Source organism: Pundamilia nyererei, unplaced genomic scaffold (assembly GCF_000239375.1).
Source record: "Pundamilia nyererei isolate P.nyererei 1_Seehausen unplaced genomic scaffold, PunNye1.0 scaffold00056, whole genome shotgun sequence".
Classification (NCBI taxonomy): domain Eukaryota; kingdom Metazoa; phylum Chordata; class Actinopteri; order Cichliformes; family Cichlidae; genus Pundamilia; species Pundamilia nyererei.
The window spans coordinates 2,162,828-2,186,985 of record NW_005187457.1 but is presented as its reverse complement, the minus strand read 5'-3'; the positions used below and the strand labels follow the sequence as shown (position 1 = coordinate 2,186,985).

General features: G+C 41.0%; 3 protein-coding genes across 6 annotated transcripts in view; 2 read left to right on the top strand and 1 right to left on the bottom strand.

The window, feature by feature from the left end:
- Positions 1-18,481, top strand: part of tpm4a (tropomyosin 4a) — a 21,526-nt gene extending 3,045 nt beyond the window's left edge. The window contains exons 1-8 of one of the 4 annotated variants that reach the window (XM_005734062.2): positions 5,582-5,886; positions 13,407-13,540; positions 13,675-13,792; positions 13,901-13,971; positions 14,083-14,158; positions 15,168-15,230; positions 15,465-15,534; positions 17,288-18,481. In XM_005734062.2, the coding sequence (XP_005734119.1) occupies positions 5,755-5,886; positions 13,407-13,540; positions 13,675-13,792; positions 13,901-13,971; positions 14,083-14,158; positions 15,168-15,230; positions 15,465-15,534; positions 17,288-17,370 (747 nt within the window). In that variant the 5' untranslated portion in view covers positions 5,582-5,754 and the 3' untranslated portion in view covers positions 17,371-18,481. Of the gene's footprint in view, positions 1-5,581; positions 5,887-13,406; positions 13,541-13,674; positions 13,793-13,900; positions 13,972-14,082; positions 14,159-15,167; positions 15,231-15,464; positions 15,535-16,446; positions 16,656-17,287 lie in introns of those variants that run through there. The other 3 variants (XM_005734061.2, XM_005734060.2, XM_005734059.2) reach the window with 3 other exon arrangements.
- LOC102200763 (40S ribosomal protein S27-like) lies at positions 18,323-20,016 on the bottom strand. Its single transcript, XM_005734064.1, has 4 exons — positions 19,884-20,016; positions 19,088-19,196; positions 18,889-18,999; positions 18,323-18,796 (listed from the first exon to the last, which is right to left on the bottom strand). The coding sequence occupies exons 1-4, from the start codon at positions 19,887-19,889 to the stop codon at positions 18,768-18,770; spliced, it is 255 nt and encodes an 84-aa protein (XP_005734121.1). The 5' UTR covers positions 19,890-20,016; the 3' UTR covers positions 18,323-18,767.
- Positions 20,017-20,320: 304 nt separating this feature from the next.
- Positions 20,321-24,158, top strand: part of LOC102199468 (ras-related protein Rab-8A) — an 8,638-nt gene continuing 4,800 nt past the window's right edge. Inside the window, exons 1-6 of the mRNA XM_005734058.2 lie at positions 20,321-20,674; positions 21,166-21,226; positions 22,082-22,142; positions 22,656-22,733; positions 23,570-23,659; positions 23,761-23,826. Of these exons, the coding sequence (XP_005734115.1) occupies positions 20,551-20,674; positions 21,166-21,226; positions 22,082-22,142; positions 22,656-22,733; positions 23,570-23,659; positions 23,761-23,826 (480 nt within the window). The 5' untranslated portion in view covers positions 20,321-20,550. The remainder of the gene's footprint in view (positions 20,675-21,165; positions 21,227-22,081; positions 22,143-22,655; positions 22,734-23,569; positions 23,660-23,760; positions 23,827-24,158) is intronic.

The window sequence follows — 24,158 nt, the reverse complement described above, 5'->3', positions numbered from 1 at the left end:
CACTGTAAGCCTCATCATGACATATGTTCTGACATTTACAGTTACACAAACATGAGGAGGGACATTTACAACAAATTGCATGCAGATGTTGCAATCATGATAGCAAAGGGACAAACATGCAAAAAATATAAGAGTTTTTCATTTTGTGCCACTTCATATGTTTTAATACAATTTACTAAAGGTGATAACTAAAATTAAAACAAACAACACAAAACCGTTTATATGCCTAAATTCACTTTTGGCACTTTAAGGATTTTTAAATATTTTAAGTATTTATGATGCTTTTGGACTTTAATTAAATAAATTATGTAGCATTTAAAAGTCAGTTTGATACATGAATGTGCAAGTTATGGGCACATCTAGGACACAAGGGGAGATAATTAGTCAATAACCTGCCTCTTGTAAGCTCACTGCATTGCACTTACAAGAGACAGGGAACAAGACGACCACTCACTCGCTGTGAATGCAGCACTATTACTTGGGCTGTTCTTACATCAGTGGAAATCAGTGCAGTCCCACATCAAACAGACTTTGTTCTAACGACTTAGCAGGTTTAATAGCATTTCATGTCCAAGCTGACTAATTTGAACATTTGGAAGCTATTATGTTTTTTTAATTCTTCGTTAAGAAGCACACTGCCTACATATCCAACAATGCATTTCAACCTCTAGCTGTAGCTTCAGGTAGCTTAACCCACAAACTTCAGGCATGACTAAGGAGGCGGTGAAAGAAGTCTGATAAGCTTTTTTTATTTCTAACTTCACACCACCAAATTACTTTATTGTCAAACTCGCAGTCTTGCGGTCAGAGCCAAATGATGGAGACACAGCTGGACCAAAAGCTGTAAACAGACTTCCCCTTTAACTAAACTCAAACTTGCAATGGCAACATTTTTTGGCTCTGGAGTATTTACTTTTTCTCATGTAAAGATGTAAATAAATGTAACCACCACTGAGAAATCCTATATGGATCTTGTTTGTGGACAGAAACAGTTAATTGAGTAAATGTAGCAGAACATTGGAATTGGCAGTTCTCCTGAGCCTAATCAGCTGCAATCTGGGAAAGGCGGTCATATTTTAGATTGGCATCACCACAAACCACATGGTTGTATATCTGTCAGTGGTGATTCATGCAGCACAGCTGTGTGTTTGCTTGCTTGTGTCCGTTACTGTGTGTTTGTATGGGTGGAAGGGGGAATCACATATATCACAAACATACAATACTGTTTACAGTATACCTGTTTATCTGTTAAATGGCATTTTAATAAAAAGTAGGGGAAAGCAGTACCACAGCATTACGAAGCAAAGTGAGCACAGAGAGAGAAGAGTCATGCACAAACCTCCCCCACCTTCCACTAAGATGTGGTATTGTTTTAGTCTCATGGAGGATATCCCAGGGAAATGTGATGTTGCACTAAACACAAAGAGAAGGGAAGTGCCTGCTATATAGACATAGACCTAGGGGCTGAGACATGCTGGTTTATCCTCACGCAGTGATTAAATAAACTCAGGATGGTTCTGAGAAGCCTCACATATAAACTGGGTCAAGTGGGCCCCTTGAAAACCCAGAGCCTGACCTGTAGCTATCACTCTTGGGTGTCCTGTAGTGTTTGGAAAGAGAACTCAAGCGGTGCGAGTTGTGTTAAAAAATAGATGTCCACTATGGCATTTTTTTAGATTTACCACAGAGTACAGAGTGACATCAAATTATGAAGTCTGCTCTGCTCCACTTCCATGAATTCCCCTCCACATGTCACTTATTAGAGGAAGCAGTCAAGTCATTACGCATCTGAATTCACACCGACCAAAATTGGAAACCTGAAAACGACTGGGAAAACAGAGCAATGAGCCAGCAGCTCCTGCAAGCAAACCGTTTATGATTCATGAAAAAGGGCACCAGAGCAGACGTGCTGATATTTAGGTCATCACTGTTTATTGCTAGCTCAAGCCACCAGACGAAGAGTCTATCCTTATAGATCTAAGTACTTAAACACAGTGCAGTGAAAAGTAAAGTTAGCGCATGTGGTCTTGGTACAGCCATTGATTACACCAATCACAGCAGCAACAGTCACAGTTTTAGGGCAAAGCTGGTCAGCCGGGCGGAGAGAGCAGAGAACAGACAGGGGGGGCTCTGGTATGTGAGGAATGTAGCTAAGGCAAACAGAAAGGCCCACACTCCTGTGTCTAATGAAATCAATGCTTCCAGCTTTTCTGGTGCAAGGGCCAAATCAGAGAGAGAGCAGCTCAATCAACACATGAGACTGACTGTGAGACATGTTCTTCTTGTTGAGAACAGCAGGACTGAATCTGAGATGAGCCTCGGCTGAAATCTGCTGGCCTACTTGCCCGTCTGCCCGACATATTCGAGCTCCCAGGCTGATCGTGTGAATAGGAGCCGATGAGGGGTAAACACAGGCAGGGCAAGCAGTGAAACATGAAAAATGAAGAATAAATTTGATTTACACCCACACAATGCACATCATCAGTCAGCAGGGAAGTGGTTCATGTATTCTGTATTTGCTCTCTGCTTCAAGACAAACACTAACACATTTCTATTTAGAGAGTTGCGGGTTTACTGAGAGGTCAGAAGTTGGAATTATATATATATATATATATATATATATACACACACACATCATTAATGTAAGGGCAGTGCTGAGTTATCAGCTAAGGCTTGGCTATCAATTTCTGTCCATAAACTGTTCTGTACAATCTAGATATCAGCTAATTAATGGTAACTAAGTAATAAAATACTGTAAGCACAAGTTAGTTGTAATATAATACACCAAATGGCACCAACAGCATAAACACAGTGGAGGGGTCGAGCTCAGTGACTGCAGTTAGTGAATGTGAGGCCAACCAGAGATATCAGCTAGAGATGCCTGTGTCTGGATGCATGTCTATCAAAGAAGTTACACCCCTAACTCCAGTACCCATGAGGATGTTACAAAAAAGACTAGACTCCCATGAGTTGATATTAGATGGGGAAATCTTATTTTTTTGCATGAGGCTGTAAACATGTTTCTTAATGCTCTGAAAGCTCGGTATTTGAACATGGAGTCTTGTTTTTGGAACCAGCAGCACTTTTTTGCACTCCTACATTAGCTATCCCCTTTTTTTCTTTTTGGCTTAGTGGCTTAGGTTACTGGTTAGTGTGGGTGTCAACCCAAGATAACTGACTACATCTGGAGGGTGCCGGGGCCACATATGGCCACATTCTTTAAGCAGCATACAAGTAATCACGTGTCCTCAGCAAAAACTGTGTGTGTACTCCTTTGGGCACCGGTGGTGTCTTATTCGACATAATGAAAATTTTGAAAAGGATTTAGAAATATATTAGAGGTTCACTAATCATCTTGGGCTGTTTAAATGGCCTGCAACACACCAAGGAATACTTAATCTGACGTCTTCTTTTAAATTCCAGCACACCAGTCACAATTTCTGGTCTTTGCCCACTGAAATAATCTAGGTGTTTACTGTCATATTGTGCAGGGGCATGACATTCTATTACACAAGTGGTCACTTGAGACCAGATGCTGTAAATGAAAGATGGATATAGCCATCGTGACCTTACCCGTTGGTTTGTGCAGACCTGGTGAGAAGTGTCACCATTTTTTCCCTTTTTTTAGAGCTTGAAGTGACCGTATATGGACGAGAAGATCTAGAGATAGGTTATCAGCTAACAGTAGCAACCTGGGTTAGCTGCATGTATCTGTAGTCTGCCATATTATTTGTCTGATTACGGCATTAAAATTGCTGAAAAACACACCAACATCTCAAATATGGCCGAGAGGTCTATTTCAGAGACCTCCTCATATTAGGTAAGATCGGATTTAGCAGAGTATAGCAACCTAGCTGGCATATGTTTGCTCAGTGTGACCATGGGCCTAGTTGTGCATCACTTTAGTTAATTAAAATGGGTCATAAAAGGAAAAAACAAACAAAAAAAAAAACCCGCGTTAGTATCTGGCTTTAAACATGCTTATTTCTGCAGTGAAGTTTAGTATTTGAACATTTGAGCCAATTAAATTTACCTGCTTTTAGCAAGCCTCAAGTGGCAATTTAAGGTATTGCCGTTTTTGGTACTTTACTGCTAGCTTCACCTCTAGAGGTTGCCCCTTGCTCTACATCAGGGTAGGCAACTCCAGGCCTCGAGTGCCGGTGTCCTGCAGGTTTTAGATGTGTCCTTGATCCAACACAGCTGATTCAAATTGCTAAATTACCTCCTCAAAATCTCATGAAGTCCTCCAGAGGCCTGGTAACGAACTAATCATTTGATTCAGGTGTGCTGACCCAGGGTGATATCTAAAACCTGCAGGACACCAGCACTCGAGGCCTGGAGTTGTCTACCCCTGCTCTATATTCATGTCAAGAATAATAAGGATACTTGCACAGTCTGAGCCCAACTAACCCTAGCATGCCATTTTGAAATATGCATGTGCCATCAGAGAAGAAAAAAAATCAATTGATAGAAAGTCCGGGTCATTCAGTGTATTCAGGTAGTCAGGTGACCTCAGTTTTTGGGGGACATGTTAACTGAACCTGGATCCGGTCAGGTAAAGCTGCCTCGGATCATTAGTGTTGCCCCCACAGGCTTGTACAGTAGATGCATGTGGATGCATCACTTTATCTGCCTGATCCACTGATCATTCTGGAAGAAGACAAATCTGGACTCATCAGACCACGTGACCTTTGTCCTATCTTTATGCCCCATAGCAAACACAAGCCTTTATTTTTTCCATTGAGCCTCACTGATAAGTGTTTCTTCCTCACTAGTTTTAATCATTCTCCTTAGCTGTTGCTTGATGCAGGCCAGTTGTTTGACCCCTCTGAAATGGAGCAACAGCTTCTCTGTGACCACGTGGTCGTTTAAGGTTAAATAACCTGTTGCCATCCAAAACACATTAATCGCTGCTGCTTAGATTTGGATTGCCACCATGAAGTTAGAACAGTATATGCAGAGTGGCACTTTAACCAGTAGTCCACGATGACAGAATGAAATATAATTGTGTGGGTTTTTTTAAAAGAGGAAATACTCAAATTATTCACACTTCACTGGAGGCAGTACAAACTCAGGGGAAATGTAACTGTCACATCAAGTTTGTGTGAGACAACTAAACAATGGACACTGCGCCTTCACAATGACTGAAAGTAATTCATCCTGGCTCTCCTTTTTCTTTTCAAAGTCTCGCAGCAGTGCTGACATCAGTCACAGGGATCAGCTTTTTACACACGCTCGCTCACTCTCAAGCCCCGCCCTCTTCGGCGTCATCGACCCAATCACTCACTCTCCTCCTCCGCCACAGTCTGGCGCTCTTCTCACCGCGCAGCTTATTCTGTATGCTCCTCAAACTCTCACTGAAGCTGAGTCCGGACCAAAACGGCTACCTACATTCCCGAGGACCACTTTCTGCGCCGCTCATGAACTTTTCATTCCTACAATCCAGAAGAAACACTCGGGGAACACCTGGACACTCACGCTTCCTAGTTATATAACTTTTTGCTGCACTTGAGTGACTCCTTTACATTCCTCATACTTTATCTCCGGACTCACGCCTATTTTTCTCGTTTTTCCTTTCTTTTTTTTTTTTTTTTTAAATCAACGAACAAAAGTCTTATTTTTCTGTTACTCAACTACTCTGAATAGACCAAATAAGCAGGAATCAGTGGCCTCGTTTTTGCACAACATATACATAGTCATAACTGTTTTATTTTTTTACGTTTAGTCTTAAGTTAAGTAAGGAAACAGTAAACAATGGCAGGTGTGAACTCTCTGGATGCTGTGAAGAGAAAGATTCAGTGTTTGCAGCAGCAGGCCGACGACGCAGAAGATCGGGCTCAGGTCCTACAGAGAGAGCTGGACAGTGAACGGGAGCTCCGGGAAAAAGTGAGACAATCAACTCCTCTATTGTTCTATCTTTTTCTATTGTCGCCATTTCCCATGTATTATAATCATTAAACACGGACTGAATTGTTCGTATTCGCCTCTCGGGCTCTAGAAAGTCTTGTTAGTCTCATGTCATTGATTCACTGGTGGCGGGCGTGAATGTGCCACAATGCAAGGCGTTGGTCTGCAACGAAAAAAAAGTTTGGATTCCTACAGCTCTTCGCGCATGCTCCGTGTGACTTGAAGGCCGCTGTGAAACTACAGTGATTAGACCACGTAGACAGCGTTGAAGTGATTGTGCAAATTGTGGCGAATCTATTAGCCTGACCAGTTTATTTCTTTTAAAGTCAAACAATTCTTGTGTTAATTGTGTCATAATTGTGACTATATTTTCAGTCAGATTCCATTTGGTTTGCGGGTTAATGGGACAATGTTTTGATGGAATTTCAATGGAATTCACTTTTTAACGCTCTGATTTGCTCAAAGGCACTTCGGCAAGGGTGGCTGTTTTCCCTCGGCAGCTGTCTGGTTGAAGGGCTGACCCTCGGGCCTCCACAGATGATCGGAAAATACAGGGCACAGTTAAAGAGTGCCTCCTCTGTTATTAGGGACACAAAGGAGTAGCTCTAAAAATGTTGCTGTTTTCAGCTAGAAGCAAAAGATCAGCTGCTTCATTGATCAGTCAATCAACAGTCAGTAACAGTTGAGATCACCTTTAAGTTTTTTATTATAAAACTGTAAATTGGTGAAGTTGAACAATGAAACAACTGAAAGTTGTTTTCCACACCTCTTTACATTAAACTGTAAAATTTGGGTTATTTGAAATTAGCCCAAACTAAGCTGAAATTAGTTTGGGCTAATTTCAGCTTGGGCTGAAATTAGTCATTGCTAAAGTTCCACAAATTGAGCGTCTTTAACCATTGCCTTCAATGTGTCAGATGTGACTCATATATTGAGTAATTGGCGGGTCTGTCACCTGCCTGTCTCTTGACTGTGCCCACATCCGAGTTTTATGGCTTCACATGCAGAAAAGGTAGTGGCTGGAGGGGAGAGAGAGAGAAACGCTTAGTAGCAGCACAGTTAGGCAACAGTTTTTGACTCGTTTCACGTGCTGCTTTATGGCACACGGTGCCATACTTTTTGCATAGGAGTTATTTTAATGATAGGACAATGAGAAAGACTTCAGGAGAGTGGGAGGGGAAGGTGTGGCAGTAAAGATATGGCAGCTGAACTGATGAAAGGAGTTGGGCCTGCTGCAAGGCAAAGCCCTTTGTTACAGGATGGCTATTAGGTAACAGGCCACCTTTTTAATTTGGCCAATGGGCGTGTGGGTAATTATTTTGGTATGGACTCGCATACCGTATCGGTTTAAGAAGTTTGGCTTCATAGTTGGTTTGTTTGTGTTGCAGTTTGTGGTTGTTCAGTGGGTGCTTTGTGTACTTTACAAGTGTTTCTGTTCAATGTTTGTGCAAACTGCAGCATGAACTTCAAAACACTGACACAGGAATGGTAACTGAATGAATGAATGATATGGGGATGCCTCGTATAACTACATCTGCTGTCAGGGTGCATGTGTGGTCTCACATCAATGAAGAGCTGAAAGGGTTGTTGTTTTTTTTAAGAAATTAATTGTTAGAAAATTTTTTATTGCATATGAGACAGACTGGCTGGTCAGTTTGGTCCAGCATTTCAAAACTGATGAACCAGTAATCTGTTACCAGTGTTTTTATGGTGTCGTTCATTATCAGCTTACATACCAGCGTCCCGTTTGGGAGGTTTCAGAGGTGGACTTATAGTTGTTGACCAGTACTTATAAGTATGTCTTGTATAGTGTGTTTACACTGAAATGGGAGGGTGTGGTTAAACTCTTATCTTTAGAGTGGATGCTGCATTTAAAAAAAAAAAAATTCATTCCTGTCAGGATTAACGTGCACAAGCAGTTTGATGTCACACATGTCCCTCCATTCAAAGTCGAACAGAGTGGTGCAACTGTGTGGCGAGGCTGGTGTGGTCCCATGTGTGAATAATTAGGACAACCTGGAGTTATTCCTTGGCACAGAAAATCCTTCTGAGTGCGGGGAGATCAAAACAAGAACCTTGCCGCGTGTAATGAATCATTCTTTAAAAATGTGTGAGGGAGTACAAAAACGTTGGCTACGTCTCTCGCTGATAAAGAAAATTGCTTCATGTTATTGTGGTTTTGACGCTTCTCTGTAATGATTTAAGGTTGTAGTCAAAGGCTTGTGATGCTTTTTGTTTAAAGCCACTATTTCTCTACATGAATTCGTTCAGTTTTCGCAGCAGAGTCGGGTCAGAGGTGATCGTTTTGACTGTGTTCGGAGTCCTGTAAAGAGCACAGATGAAGCAGATGAGTTGTTTTTGGAACATGGAAGCAAATTTTAGTGCTTCTCCTTCTGTCAGACACTTAATAATGACACGATTAGTTTAAACAATCAGTCACGACCAAAATAAGAAAAAGAGACGGGGAAAAAATATCTGCTTCCTTTTCTGAAATTGAGGCTGTTGTGAGGACAACTTACAGTTGCCATGGTGAGCATCAGTGTTTCACAACATGCAAGTTGAAATACAGAAATAAATATAAAAAGGGAAGTGGAATTCTTACTGAGGAATCCCCACGCACGCCCTCCCTCCGACTGACCCTCCCAGGATGTCGGCTGCCGACCCTGGTCCAGCACTTCCTGCGCTTCTATTCCCAACACTTCCTGTCCCCTGGCTCCAGCCCTGATCAACAGGAAGATTACTGTGCGCAGTGAAGTTGGTGTTTCTACATTGATGTGCCACTTCATCTTTAGTGTCCTGTTATGTTCTTATAGTTACTAACACTATTCTCTCCATGTAGAGCAGAAGTCTGCAGTCTTTTTTTGCACTACAACATTTAATTAGACACACTGAAGTTGCATCCTACGCTTATGGCAACTGTATTTGTTTACTTGCATCTCATATCGAGAGTAAATTGCAGGAAGCCATTCAAAAAAATGCTTATCGTGAAAAACGACGTCCCCACACTCATCTGCTGAGCTAAAGGTGTTCGTTTGTTGCTTTGTGCGGTCAGCTAAGGCTTTCTGCTGGGCCTCTAGGAGTCTCCAGCAGATTCTGTGGAAAGAATTACTTCCTGATTTCACTGTTTTCTTTGGACTTTCTCCCTGGGAATAGCTCAACTTTCCAAATATAACTGCCACATGTTGATACTTTTTGGCAGTCGCTGGCATCCTGGGGAACACTCCCATGTAAGTGGCTTGTGGCTTTGCTGATTATGCAGGCCAAGGCTGAGGGTTCTCATTCAAACGAGGAGTGGGTTATATTTGTTCGGTTAGTCCTAGCACAGGCGAATTTGCTGTAATGTCGTTAAATAGCATGTATACAGCACCAAGTTGTGTTTGAACTGCTTTTAGAGTCCATGAAAGTGAGTCACTTCAGCGAGTCTGTTTGCTTGTGAATGCAGAGTGGAAATGGTAACCTGAAGGAAACTCTGATTACCGGGATTCATATTTGACCTGCAGGTAAAAATCACCCTGTTAATATTTATCTGGAAAGTTAGATTGCATCAACGCTGGAAAAATTTAGTTTTTCTTATGGTTTGTGGATTCCTGGTGGTGCGGTTCACAAATGGGTTGCAATCAGCCTCTGGTTAGGATTAGACACACTGAGCTGAAGACTCAGACCAGAGTCGAGATCCTCCTAAAAGTCTGAGTACATGCTTTTAAATGGCGACAAATTGTTTAGCGCTGAAGGAGCTCATTGTGATGCTTGTCTGAATGTTTAACAACCGTCTTTTACATACTTCATGACAGACTGGCTTATACTTTATGCAGCTTTCTTTGCATGCCAGATCTTTGTGGGAAATGATTACACACTTTCTTTCTGTCACGAACCAACACAGAGTAACTTTAAGAGCAGCAGGCAGTCAGGAATAACTTGCACTGAACCCCAACAGCATTGTGCCGCTCATTAGCCCACTGCCCTGAAATCAGCCAGTAATTAGATTCCTCTTTCACTTGTCCTTGATGCTGTCTCTAACATATGTAATACACTCAGGTATTTCTTAAGTCACTCCCAGCAGTCTGCAGCCTCACTTCGAGTGCTCTAACTTCAACTAAGACAGATGAATCACTCCATGCCATCAGTAGTACCGTAGTCTGTGCCACTTACTAATGCAGTGTCTGTTAAAAAGGTAGCTTAATGTCTTGGAACATCTTGCACTGCTTTCTTGCTGCACAATAAAATGAAACTATGGCAGTCAGTCAGTGTAATCTGCTGAAATCGGCCCATCTAAGCTCACTAATTAACACTATTTATTGGCTGGGAATGATGGCAGTTAGGCTCTTTAAATCCGCAGCTTATCCATAGTCTCCACTGTAGCTGGGAACTATTTTGTCAGCCCAAAGTTTTGTGTTTTGAGACTGTTAACAGTGGTTTTTATTTTTATTTTTTTTAAATCTCACACTAGAATTTAGTTCCTGAAATGTTGAGCTAAAGCTTTAGGAATCTTATGGCTCTAATAGCCACACAGCCTGCTGGTTGCACTGAGCAGTAAAGCTCCATTCCTGACTTAGAAAGCTGGTGACATATTAACTTACGGTGACAACAGAGCAGCTACTTGTGTCCCAGTATCTTTTAAAGTCTGCGTGGTTGTTGCCTCAGTCTTCCTGATACTCCACCACAAACATTCTCCATAGTTTGTTTTACCATATAAGGCAGGGTGCGTCCCTGGCAGCCAAAGAATGAAAAGTGGGTGCTAAAGGAAGGGGCATGGCCAGAGAGACAGACGGAGCAGTGAAAGAAAGAACAATCAAAGGGAGGAAATGAAAGGATGTTGGGCAGCGTACTTCCTGTCACCTTTTTTCAAGATCCTCATTTGCTATATGATGAGTAGTGAAAGCTCGTCGTTAACCTTACTTCTTGTTTCTTGGCATTTATGGTAACATTGTTTTGACATCGTGTTCGCACAAAGGCTCTGAATACTTTTCAGTCCGCTTTTGCTGCTGGGCTTGTGGCTGCACCGGCCAAGGTTAAATGATTTTCTAAAGCTGCAGAAGAGTCTGTGGCTAAAACTGTGCATTCAGGATTTACAGGAAAGGCTCTTCTTTGTTCACAGCTCAGTCAATTAGAAGCATGAGATAACCTGTAAATACATTCATTTTTTTTTCCTTTTAAACCTGACACAAGGGTGTCTCTGTCTGTATGGGGCTCCCCCACTCCCTGCCTTTTTTGCTATGAGCAGATGGCAGATAAGGCACCAGGTTGCACACATTTCTGTCACTGCCACCATACTGGTGTTAGCTGAGGTTTTTATGTTTGTCTGTTTTGATACTTGAACGCAGTTTACTGGGTAGGAGACTGGATAGCTGGTAATTATGTGTGTGTGTGTGTGTGTATGTTTGAGAGAGGCAGAGATTGGTGCAATAAGAGTGTCTGTTTGCATGTTTGCAGAGCGTGTGCGTGTCTGGAAGCACATTACAGCAGCTGGTGCGCTAACGTAGCTGACCTAAAACAGATGAATAGCATGTTTGTTTGCGTGCTGGACATTGCTCCATTCAGGACACAGGAAGTACCAATATCTGTTATTTCAGGTTGCAGTTGAATACTAGGTAACGTTTCTGGGCAGCCAGATGTGGCGTCGATGGATGCAGACCTGTGCGAGCGACACTGCTGATGAGATTTCAAGATGTACTGAGCGATTTATGATTTTTCATTCATTCTGTGTCCGGTTCGGTTTTCAACGTCTGTCAAGTGCCGGCGGTTTTGAGACACGCCAGCGATAGTTAGGCAGACATTTCCTGTCTCGTATGGGTGGCCTCCCCTGTGAGCTTTCTGTGCAGCAGGGGGAGGACCTGGGAGAGGATGAAGAAGAGGGTGGGAAAAAAAAAAACACACAGACGACCGGCGGTGGGAGTGGCGGGTCACCAGGCCAAGATTAGATTAGATGGATGCAAGATGGAGAAAATACTAAAAATGAGAACGAAGCCTGTGCCATCATGCTTTGATTTCCTGAACATATCGAGTCTATGACAGAATGGAAGTCTCAGTATATTTAAGCTCTCTGTTTTTTCTTTTCTTTGCATTGGTCCTTCTTATCAGTCATCTCATTTTCTATTTGTGACTTTTATTCACCAATTTCTGCGCAGAATGACTCCTCTGCCTGTAAGCTGAATGGTGGAGACACTGACGGTTGATCAGAGCGATTGCTGGACTGAAAAACTGGCTAATGATTTACTGACCTACTAACTGCTGCCCTCATCAGAGCAGAGAATACAGCCTGCGAGGTTGTAAACATAATAAACTTGTGTGAGTACTCCGGGTTTCAGTGAATGGTTCAGCAACTTATCGGTCTGGTTGTGAACTTTCATTTTAACAGCAGGTTCTTTGTGTTATGCTAAGACTGAGGTCAGTTTTTACTTTGAATGCAACTCCCAAGGAGATGATTGTTGGATAAACTCCCCGACCAACAGAGGAAATTCTTGTGTAGTTGTCTGTTTGCTTTCTTTTTTCCTCTTTCTGGCTTTTTGTTTATCGAGGGCAGACGAGCAGAAGCCCATTCGTTCTCCCTCCTTTGCCCAGTTGTGGCTTGAGCATCACCGGAAATTGAGTTTGTCTAAATGTTTCGCTCAGACGTCCTGCTACATTGTAAGGAATTACACTTTCCAGCCAGATGCAGCATGTTCTCATTAAAGACGGTTAGAGTTGGGCCCTGCTTTTATGGACGAATCTCCCAACGACCTCCAGCTGCCTCCATTTCACATTTTAACCGTCACATTTTGATTTGAGAAACCCGAGTGACCCCAGAGAGCACACAGAGTAGATTACACTGTCTCCCCCTCACTCACTCACTCACTCACTCACTCGCAGCCTTTGTTTGGATTCACTTTGTTAGTGAGGATTAGGATATGAATGATAAGGGTGAATATTTCCCTGTCGTCATAGCACCATGATTATATTCAGGTGGCTGTATTTAAATATTTTTATCAGAGTTCTGGGTAGGCATTGTACTGTGTGACTGTATAGCTCCTCTTCCATTGACAGCTTTAAAAAAAAGTGTTTCATGTGGTGAAATATGCAACACTTGAGTTCATTTTTGGACTTTTGTTCATAATAGATGTGGTTTGGTTTTAAAGTGATGCATCAATTTGTTGGATGAGGAACTTAAGTTCAAAAAAAGACAGAGATTCAACCTCCTGATAACAGTAGTTGTTAGGGAAGTGTAGACAGGACATCACCATATCCTGTCCACACAGGCCTTGCTTAAATCTACAAGATGTTAATTTTTATTCCCTTTTACTTTTAAAATTACGTCCTTCTGGTTGGTTTGGACATTCACTGATTTTTGTTGCAACAATTGCTGAAAACAGGGTGAAAAGTTCTTTCCCCCGACTTCTGTCATTGTGTCATTTCCTTCTCTTCCTGTTTTATGGTGGAGGACGACAGACAACTTCGGGTGACTTAAAGTTGAATAAATGCATGACTAAAGTTCTTCCTATTTTTTATTTATTTTTCCTTTGCAGGCAGAGGGTGAGGTAGCAGCTCTTAACCGTAGGATCCAGCTGGTGGAGGAGGAGCTGGACCGTGCCCAGGAGAGACTGGCCACAGCGCTGCAGAAACTGGAGGAGGCAGAGAAGGCTGCAGATGAGAGCGAGAGGTCAGTTTCTTATTCGCATTAGACACAAGTGGAGAAAAAGTCTGCCTTGCGCGGGAGAACATGTGTTATCTAGTTCACCTGACTTTCACAAAAGAAAGTCTGTCCTCTCCTCACGCTGTGTCCTGTCATCCCAGAGGAATGAAGGTGATTGAGAACCGAGCGATGAAGGATGAGGAGAAGATGGAGATTCAGGAGATGCAGCTGAAGGAGGCCAAACACATCGCAGAGGAGGCCGACCGCAAATACGAGGAGGTGATTCTGACAGTGACGGCTTAAGTGCAAGAGAGAAATTCCCTTATTCAGATCGTTAATAGCCTCTTAGTTTTTTGAGTTTAAAATATTTCTCTTTTTCTTTCTCAGGTGGCTCGTAAACTGGTGATCTTGGAGGGCGAGCTGGAGAGAGCTGAGGAGAGGGCCGAGCTCTCAGAATGGTAAATGCAATAAGCGCACAAATGTATAAATCCGTTGACTCACATACAGATGCATGGTCTCTTGTGCGGCTCGCAGATGAAAACAAAGTATGTGTGGGATTCTCCTTACAGTAAAGCCAGTGACCTAGAGGAGGAGCTGAAAAATGTGACCAACAACCTGAAGTCCTTAGAAGCCCAGTCTGAGAAGGTACAAGACGAAATGCATTGACACTTTAAGAAGTAATAATTCTGCTTTGGCTTTCTGGAGATTGGTGATGTTTTTCCAAACAAGAATCTTCCAAATATAGAAAAAAAATCTGATTTTATCCAGTAAAGGAGGAAAAAAAGTTTTCCTGTCAAAATGCATCAATGTGATTTGTGAAAATCTAATAATATGACAAAACAAACTAAAACTTTAGGCAGTTGCTTTCATTGTCTTTCACAAACACAAACAGAAAAACTAAATATATATACTGAACACCAAGTCTGGCACCATGCACACACGAATCCTATCATTAGGGCTTTACTCATGGCTCGGTGCACCGTAATTTGGGTGAGCTGTCCTCAGAGAGAGAGAGAGAGACCACATGGCAAAGGACTGTTTCATACTACCTCCATTATAACTGTGTATCATCAGGCCCTCCTTAAAACCATTTATTTTGCACTGAAGCTATTATATAAGGGAGCTCGGCACCTGAACTCCTTTGATATGCAGCTGTTTAAATATATGTTTGCACACCAACTTATCTACCGCATGACAAATTAGCCACTGAGGCTTTTTTTTTCTTTTTCATGTGTGTATGAGTGGTGTTACTGGCTACGTAAGGTGTTTCAGGTGTGTGTATATAAGCAGCCAGTAGAAACCTGCCGCACTCAGAAATGTGTCTGCTTCATTCCCGCCCGTGCACAGGCATGCAGTGCAACGGCATGCCAGGTTTACCTCATGCCAGGTTTACCTCATGACAACTTTTCTTTAGCAAATATGGCATGGCTTGGCTTTGAAACCGACCTGCAGTGGTTAGCGTAACAGCAGAACTTGTTCCCAGGACAAGCCAACACCTTTCCTGTTACGTGCCAGCGAGGGAGTGGCGCCATGAGCTCTCAAAGCAATAATAATCCTGGGATGGTGCCGTTTTGTGCTCCCATTGTGTGCACGTTTGCTGCTGAAAGCTAAGTGTGAGCTAATGCTGTTTCTTTGCCTCTCCGTCTGTCACCAGTACTCAGAAAAAGAAGACAAGTACGAAGAGGAGATCAAAGTTCTGACTGACAAACTGAAGGAGGTGAGATGATGGTGTTTTCACAGAATTAAGAATAAAATTATAATAGTGAGAATAATCCAGTCATTCAGAGACATTTGTAGCATTTTCCCCCCCATCACTAAAATGTTAAATGTGACATTTCCATAAGCTTAGCAAGGCTGGCTGAAAAGCTCTCCTGTTGCAGTCTTTCATGATGGATGTGTTTGTTGGCGCTCATCAGTTTGTTTTGATATGCTTTGTCTGAATTCCTCCCAGGCTGAAACCCGTGCAGAGTTTGCCGAGAGGACAGTTGCCAAACTGGAAAAGAGCATCGATGACCTGGAAGGTACGAGAGTCACATTCATATTGAGGTTTTGGGGGGATTTGCAGCATCTGTGGCCCAAAATCTTTTTCTTTTTTTTAACAGAACATGTAAATCGTAAATGGCCTGTATTTATATAGCGCTTTACTAGTCCCTAAGGACCCCAAAGCGCTTTACATATCCAGTCGTCCACCCATTCACACACACATTCACACACTGGTGATGGCAAGCTACATTGTAGCCACAGCCACCCAGAGCCCAAATCATTTTGTCTGCTAGCTTTAAGTGAACCTGCAAAGATGCGTTCAGGTTCATTAAATGGTGATTTATTTGCTGATGAACTACGAGCACATCTTCATACACAGTTGCAAAATCACTTACCTGAGTTTTGGCCTGAGTTCTAGAAGAGGTGTCCTATTTCAGCATGACTGGAATTTTTTTCCTGTGGAAAAGAGGATTTTCCACAGGAACCAAATGTATGGAAACTATTTCACTAAGACAGGCTAATAAAAGACCCTTGTTACTGAAGGACAAGTATTCCATGTCAGCCACGAAGCTGCAGCGGCAGCAAAGAGGACAGAATGTGCTCATATTTTTTTTTTAGGTCAGGATCGTTTAGTTGTTGAACCACAGGCAGCTGAGTTCATGGATTTATTGGATCAGTTTTATGAGACTTTCACAAAAGTCTTAAATGCTCAAAGCTCCCCCAGCAACAAAAAACAAACGTGAAGAGCTTTGAGCATAATTAGGTATTCATCATTCTTTCTTCCAAGCATTTCTGCATCTTTAAAAAGGCTGACCTATTTTTTTGTCTCTTCCTTTCTCCCTCTGCTCTTTGCCTCCATCTGTCTCTCGCTCTCGTCCTGCTTTCGGCTTGCTTGTGTCGCTGCTGTCGTTGGCACCTGCCTCTGCTTCTTGTCGACCTCTGGCGTCCAGATGAATTGTATGCTCAGAAGCTGAAGTACAAGGCCATTAGCGAGGAGCTGGACCATGCCCTCAATGACATGACATCTCTGTAGAGACATGTTTCGCTCTTTCTCTCTGTCTGCTGTGCCTCTAAATGTTCATCTCCTCTGATCGTATGTGCCTCTGCTCATCTTACTCTGCAAAACATAATTCATTAAAGCTCGTTTTCTTTCCTAGTTTGCAGCTTTTGTCTGTTGTTTTTTGTTTGTTTGTTGCCAGTGTGTAAGGAAATTATGAACTGTTTGATGCAAAGTCTCAGCTAACTATATAGGTTATTATGATTTTCTTATTAGGTTATTAACAGTGTATTTTATGATTAGTTGTTACTCTACGCATTCATCTGAATATCAGTTTTACAAAGGTGAGCATTTCTGGTTTTAGTGTGGATTAATAGTTTGCAGTCACCTGGGTTTTAATCTACACGCTTTGGTGGTTTCTGATTTGTATGTCCATAAAGTATGCATAGATCTTAATGACATTTCCACAAGGTGGGATATACGAATGACTTCACTGTGCAGCAAACGAGTCCTTTAAAAAGTCCATCCTGTATGATCCCACTAACAGTCTTCCAGCAGTTTATGCATGAAAGGTACTCTGTAGTGGTTGATTTTTATTTTTTGCATGTGGCACAACTTAACCAAACCAGTTATGCAAAACATCTGCCCAGTAACACCGACCTTTGTGCAGTCTTTAAAAAAAGGGGTGCTGTGTGACAAACCTCACGAAGAGATTACAGTGGCATGAAATGAGCGAGCACTGCTAACTGGTGATTGAGGGTTCACCGTGTCATATTTCTTCTTCTTCTCCCCAGAGAAACTATCACATGCCAAAGAGGAGAATCTGGGCATGCACCAAGTCCTGGACCAGACCCTGCAGGAGCTGAACAGCTTATAAACACACACAGAGGAAGCTGGAGAGGATGAGGTCGTCATTAACATTCCATTAAACGTTCGACTCCATTCCGCCTTTCGAGCTGTAAAATCTTTATTCCCCACCTAAAGGGGGATTAACTTAATGCTTGTCCCCTTTTTTTTTTTTTTTTTTCAAGCACAATTTTTTTTTTTAATAAAGATTTTTTGAATCCACTGCTACTTTATTTTTTTTAAACCTACAGATGTTCTTGTAGAAATTCGTTTTTGACCACTTACAAAGAACTGGCACTAAATTTGTCCAAAGAAACCTCAGATTTGGTCACTCAACCACTTAAACAGACTTAATTTTACACATTATGTGCACATACATTACACTTCTGATTATTTTTAATACATAGGCTACATATGGCATAGGGGTTTGCTCAGTCTTGTGTGGCTTTTAAGCGCCACCTAGTGGTAATTTGAAGTTAGTCAACATTTTTTTTTCTTATTATTATTCCATTTTATCTCCAGTGGCTGCAAAGTAACAGATATTTGACAGATCTGTGCTCGTCTCAGTCTCTTTTTGTGTTAGAACAGCACAACAGTCACGTGAACAGATGACCTGATAACAAGGCTCAGTGATTAAGACTTCTTTACATTTAATTATAACGTAATGCCTCTTTGGCCAAGGTGTTGAACCTGATGCGGACGTTCTGAACACTTAAATGCTTGACCTGACCACTGATACCTAATGCATCATTACCAACAATATGCCATTGTGTAGCCAGTATTTACAATATGAGTGAGCTAAACCCCAAACCACTGGAAGCTCAGTCAAGTTTTATCAACCATGGAAACTTATTGTATATAGTAGAATAATGTTAGGTAATGTGAGAAGTTGTATTTTTTTTTCCTTGGGTTTTGTTTCATTTACACCACTCCTTTTTGCCAGAGGAACTCTCAAAACCAAAGAACACACACAACACAGACAATTCATGAAATGTTTTTATTTTTTTTGTGATGGTCATCGTGGTTTCATCTCATGTCAGAGCCACTGAGAGTGCCTCACATTTGGTTGAGACTGTTATGAAATACTTCATTCACCCACCCCCACCCCACCCATGTCAACCTATTAAAATGTTTTACAGAAATCATGACTTGTCTGAAGTTTTTTGCAAATTTGATTGTTGCATTTTACTCATGCAGAAGAAGTAATGACAATGTCTTTACAGGAAAGTGCTTCATTATGTCAATCTGCTTTGGAGTGTACATGCATTCAGATGATTCTGTCTCATTCAGCCCCACACGGGGGTAAAATCGTTCTCATTTAGATAAATAGAGGCAATTTCTCTATTTGCTGAGGATTTGCAACATGGCATCGCTCAGCCTCGATTATCCTTGGGCATTTCTGCTGCATGGTTCCAGGTTCGTTACTGTTCATGTCTGTTTCTTTCTGAAGGCGCAGCCTAGAGGGAGAAATGTCAAACATTTCAGCAAGGTCTTGCAAGCAAATTAGGAGAATCTTATTCAAAGCTACTGTTTTTGGCATTGTACTTACCTGCTGTCAGTCTGCATTTCCCCCCTCGTGGCCTACAAAGGATTATAGAGCAGCCTGCACAGGGCACCACTGTCTGGGCATGGCTGAAGATGGTGGTGATCCTGTAACACCCTGATGAGCATTTGCAGATCACTTAGAGCTTGCCACACATAACTAAAAATAAATCCTAAAACTTTGCACCATGAGCCAAAATTCCTACCCATGCATTTAACATCCATGAAGTAAGAGTTTGGATTCTGCACCAGCCTCTTCTTCTTATGCTGCCTCCTCTCCTCGGCAAAACTTTGGTGCATCAGATCCTTAGCCAGCTGCAAGAAAAGGCAGAGCATTTTTTTTTTTAAACATGAACTATTCAATTGTTCTGCTACTGACAGGATGGGGTTAATGGAGGGATAAGAATATGAAAATGATTATTTACAAGATCATGGTAAAACTGCTGTGATGTATGGTTTGGAGACAGCACTAACAAAACGAAAGGAGGCATAGCTGACAGGAATTTGTACAGCTCAGGTTAACTGGTTTGGAAATTAGAGAAGAGGCTGAATATTGGATATACTGGATAAAGGTGACAGTGGAAGATGATGGGGATAGGGTGAGATGAAGACAGATGATCCGCTGAGGTGAAAGAAGAAGACAGGATTGTCTTAAGAGGTGTACCGCAATATGTTTTATAGCCGTATGCCCCCTACAGTCTGAAGAATGAATTGCTAGTTAGAGGAGCAACATGTCCAGACAAGCCCAAGCATCATTCGTACAGTACAAGAATAATGGGCAGATAACAGTATATAACATGTTGCTACAAGTTCAATATTACAAGAGTTAAAAAAAATATTACTCACTTTATTGCTACTCTTTTTAAAATTCAGTACAATGTTGTATTTCTTAGTTCACAAAATACTATTAAAGCATCTTTCTGTCAGTCAGAACTGTTCTACTTTCTAATATTTCTAACAAAAACAGTCAAATCTAAAAATTATAATAAGATTTTCACTTACAGACATTTTTGCTCAGATCGTCCGGTTTTCTCGTCAAATGTAAATAAATGATATAGCAAACTAAGCCCGCTATGCTCGTCACTAAATCCACCTGTAGTTTGGTGTAGGTCTGAGTTATAAGAATCGAGTAGGCGGAGTCTTCGTGTAAGGGAGGGGCCTAAGTAGGTCCGTGCTGAATGCACACTACGTGTTTAACAGACAAACTGCACAGCTGTAAGAGAATGGAAAGTGTACTGGAAAAGGTCTGCTTTAATTTAGCCTTTTAATTATTTATTTTTTAAAACAAAATCTAAACAGGTCTTAAAAACACCTGTTGTAAAAAAAATAAATAAAAAAAAGATAAGAAGCAACAATAAATTAAAAGCTACAGTAGAAAACTCTTAGAAACTCTCAGGGTTAAACAATTGTGTGCAGTTCCCAGTTTCCTTCGGACTACACATAACCAACGGCTTAGTATTGTGTTCTTACGAGCAGTGGTTAGTTAAGCGATTAATTAACAACACTCTCCCGGGTGGACACAGGCATCAAAACGAGCAAACCCCCTCGGGAGAGCAGCCACGACGACAGTGGGGAGTGACGTTTGATTTGTCCAAAAGAAACTCGCAGGAAGTGACGCCTCCCTGTACGCGACGGGCGGGATATCCGCAGTAGTAAGCTAACTAATAACATGGCGAAGACTTACGATTACTTGTTTAAACTACTTTTAATCGGCGATTCCGGCGTTGGGAAGACCTGCGTGCTTTTCAGATTTTCAGAAGATGCCTTCAACTCAACGTTTATCTCCACGATAGGTGGGTAAAAGCCGAATTATCGGTGTGGTTTTGGACGAAAAGAGACATAGGAGTAGCCCATCCCGACAGGCTAATTCTGCTAACTTTTCTGGCTAGCATTCATATTGTACTACAGGCTAGTCAGGAAGCTTTCAACCGGCTAGTTAGAGGGGCTTTCCAGAAACCTCACAGACGTTGTAACCGGCCTGAATATTTGGCAACCTCAAATATATGTGATTTCCATGAGAGTGCACCCCACCTGACATTTTTATCGTAATAAATACTTTAACAGGGGTAAACTGAGCTAGCATGCTTCAAAGCTAACAGTGATAGTTGGCACTGTCATTTCCCTTATGACAGACTGCCCTGTACTTCGCACTCATGCTGCCAACGTTACAAAAGTGTGAATTATCTCGTGCATTAAAAACAGATATTGTTACTGTCTGTGGGGTGGTCAGGCAAAGTTTGTGGTGCTTCTAAAAGACAATTGATGTGACTTTTATTTTCTTCAGGTATTGACTTCAAAATCAGAACAATAGAATTAGATGGAAAGAAGATCAAGCTACAGATATGGTAAGATAGACAAGTCCATAAATTGTCTTCATCTGACAGGGTTTGGTGATGGATGACAGTGATATTAAGCTGCCTTCCAACTGAAAGTCAGCAGCATAATTCAGCATGCCTGCACTCTTTACTGTTTAGAATAATTGTTCTAAAATGAGAAGCATTTCTGATGAAGAAGCATTTCAGTAGGATGCAATGCAATTTAACAGCAACACAAACTAATTTAAATTAGAAATTTATTATTTAAATTATTTAAATCAGAAAGAATGTTTCATAACAATGTTATCGTTAAAAACAGGTATTTACTTGTATTTACTTATCTACATGATCACTGCCATGCCTGTATTTTCTGTGTGTATTTATTAACTTACAGATGGAAAGTTCCCAATCAAACAGACTCTTTGTACTCCCCACATTTGGTCTGGCCACCATTGGTCTAACCCTTCTTGGGGTTAATGTTAAGTCTTACCCTAAATCTAATCCTGTATATTTTAGAGAAAGACAAAAAGTACTTGATATTCTTAGAATTATTTTCTTTGTCCCCCTATTCCTAAGACTTGAGATAAATTCAAAAGCAAAATACCACACAGCCTTGGCTTGGGTACCTAGCGTCACAAACGATAATGACCTCACATTGTTGGTGTTAGCTGAACAAGTTATTGTATAACTGCTGGACAGTATCTACTACTGTAACTGACCAGAATAGGATTGTGTCAAGCGAGGAAAGTCACCAACACTTGTATGGAACACTCGGAAACTTGGTCCTGCTCCCTATTTTGTATGCTTTTAAAAAAATCTCTAAAAAAGCTGTTATACCCTTAATGTGTTCTGTGAGGACAGTTAACAGATGTATCTTCTGTGTAGGGATACAGCAGGACAGGAGAGGTTCAGGACTATCACAACAGCCTACTACAGAGGAGCCATGGTAAGTTGCATCGTTAGCCTTTCAGATGATACATTAGCTGAGATAATCTCTGGGAATGGAGTAGGTGAAATGATGTATGTACTGCAGCATAAACCTCTACTAGAACCACACCCCACATTGTTGTTAATGCCATGTACACCTGAGAAATCAGGTGTGCTCACTACAGCACCTTGGCAGTTTTTGCTAGTCCCTCCTACAAGCATACAGTTAGTATGCTTGTATTTGTAAACCTAATTGGACCTTCTTACCTTTGATCAAAGTCCTTTTACTTTGCTCCAACACAACATGATTCATCACCGGTCGACGATGTTTCATCTCAGTTTCGTTTTATTGACATAGTACTAATTAATAACAAGTGGTTATCTCACAGTGGTTACATGAGCTGCATATTTTCATTAGAGTTGATTCTCAGCTCTGTTTCTGTGGATCAGATAGATTCAAGAAGTACGCGATGACAGCACTGATCTTAGGTTACTGTGTTTTCTTATGTCTTCTGCTCTATGACCTCTGCAGGGCATCATGTTAGTGTTTGACATTACCAATGAGAAGTCCTTTGAAAACATCAAGAACTGGATACGGAATATAGAAGAGGTAAAAACCTTGCATTACTTGTACTTTTCTAGTTCTTTCTGTTCATATTGGTTCCTCTTTGGTTAATTATTGATTTTGATCTTCTACAAAGTGCTATAGAGTAACGCTGTAGTTTTGATTCAGTTTCTGTTACGATTAAAATTATTATACCCAGATAATTAAGATAAAGCAATTATTGTGCTAGGCCCTGTTTTGCAGGAACCCTCTTGTTTTGCCTTCTGCACATCCTTTTCCTTGTAATTTTGTCAACAAATAAAAGTCCAAATCCTCCTGCAGGGCTAGGTTTATTTAAGCAGCTTAATCTATTTGGGTTTTACAGAATAGTTGTAATTATAATTTTTGTGTTAGGGCTCAACGATTGGTATCAAATCTGAATTTCTTGTGCTTAGAATATCAATTTGGACAATAGCTGATGTTTATGCCCATGTTTTGCATTGTTATTTGTTATTCGTTCTCTCTGTTGTACCAGAGAAGCAAAATTATAATTATAACGTAATAGCAGAACTATTTTAATGTTACTACATTAAATGTAAACATACAGATTCATGCAAAAGTTTTAATCATTCACGGTAAAGATTTTTTTTTTTGGTGGAAAAATAAATAAATAAATAAAAAAAATGCAGAGGCCTTCTTCGTCAGCCTTATAAATAACCAACACAGTATTTAATGAGTGTAAAATACACAGCAGATAAACATCAACATCAGTTACCTTTAGTAACAATGTTCTTATTTACTGGTGAGCTGGTGGCATTGAACAAGGTGAAAACACACCAGTATATTCTTAGTATATATGAGGTAGCTTTCCTACCTGTTCACCACGAGTTTCTTTTCCACAGCATGCATCAGCAGACGTGGAAAGGATGGTCCTTGGGAATAAGTGTGACGTTAATGACAAGCGTCAAGTGTCCAAAGAAAGAGGAGAGAAGGTGGGAATTGATTTGTCGGTGATAATGTTACTCTGAGGTCCCTGCAAAATAAAAGTAGTGTCTGAATAGTCCCACTAATGACTCTTTTCTTCTGCTGTTAGCTGGCGCTGGAGTACGGTATCAAATTTATGGAGACCAGTGCGAAGGCGAACATCAACGTGGAGAATGTGAGTTCAGTTTTCAGTAATTATTTGCTAGTTGTTGAAAGTGGTGTTGTGGAAGATGGCCAGCTTAATTTATGTTTTTACTCTGTAAAACTAGGGGACAGCACATGTGCGACAGCTCAGATGTTAAATCATTTTTAACTCTTGAAATCCACACCGGACAACGACACAATTGTACTTCCTATTAGCAGGAAGCAGGTTCAAGCAGCTCTATCAGAATATTACAAGCATACCTAAAACCAAATATTTATACGTTATAAGAAAAAGTATTATTATTATTATTATTATTATTATTATTATTATTATTATTATTATTATTATTATTAATAATATTT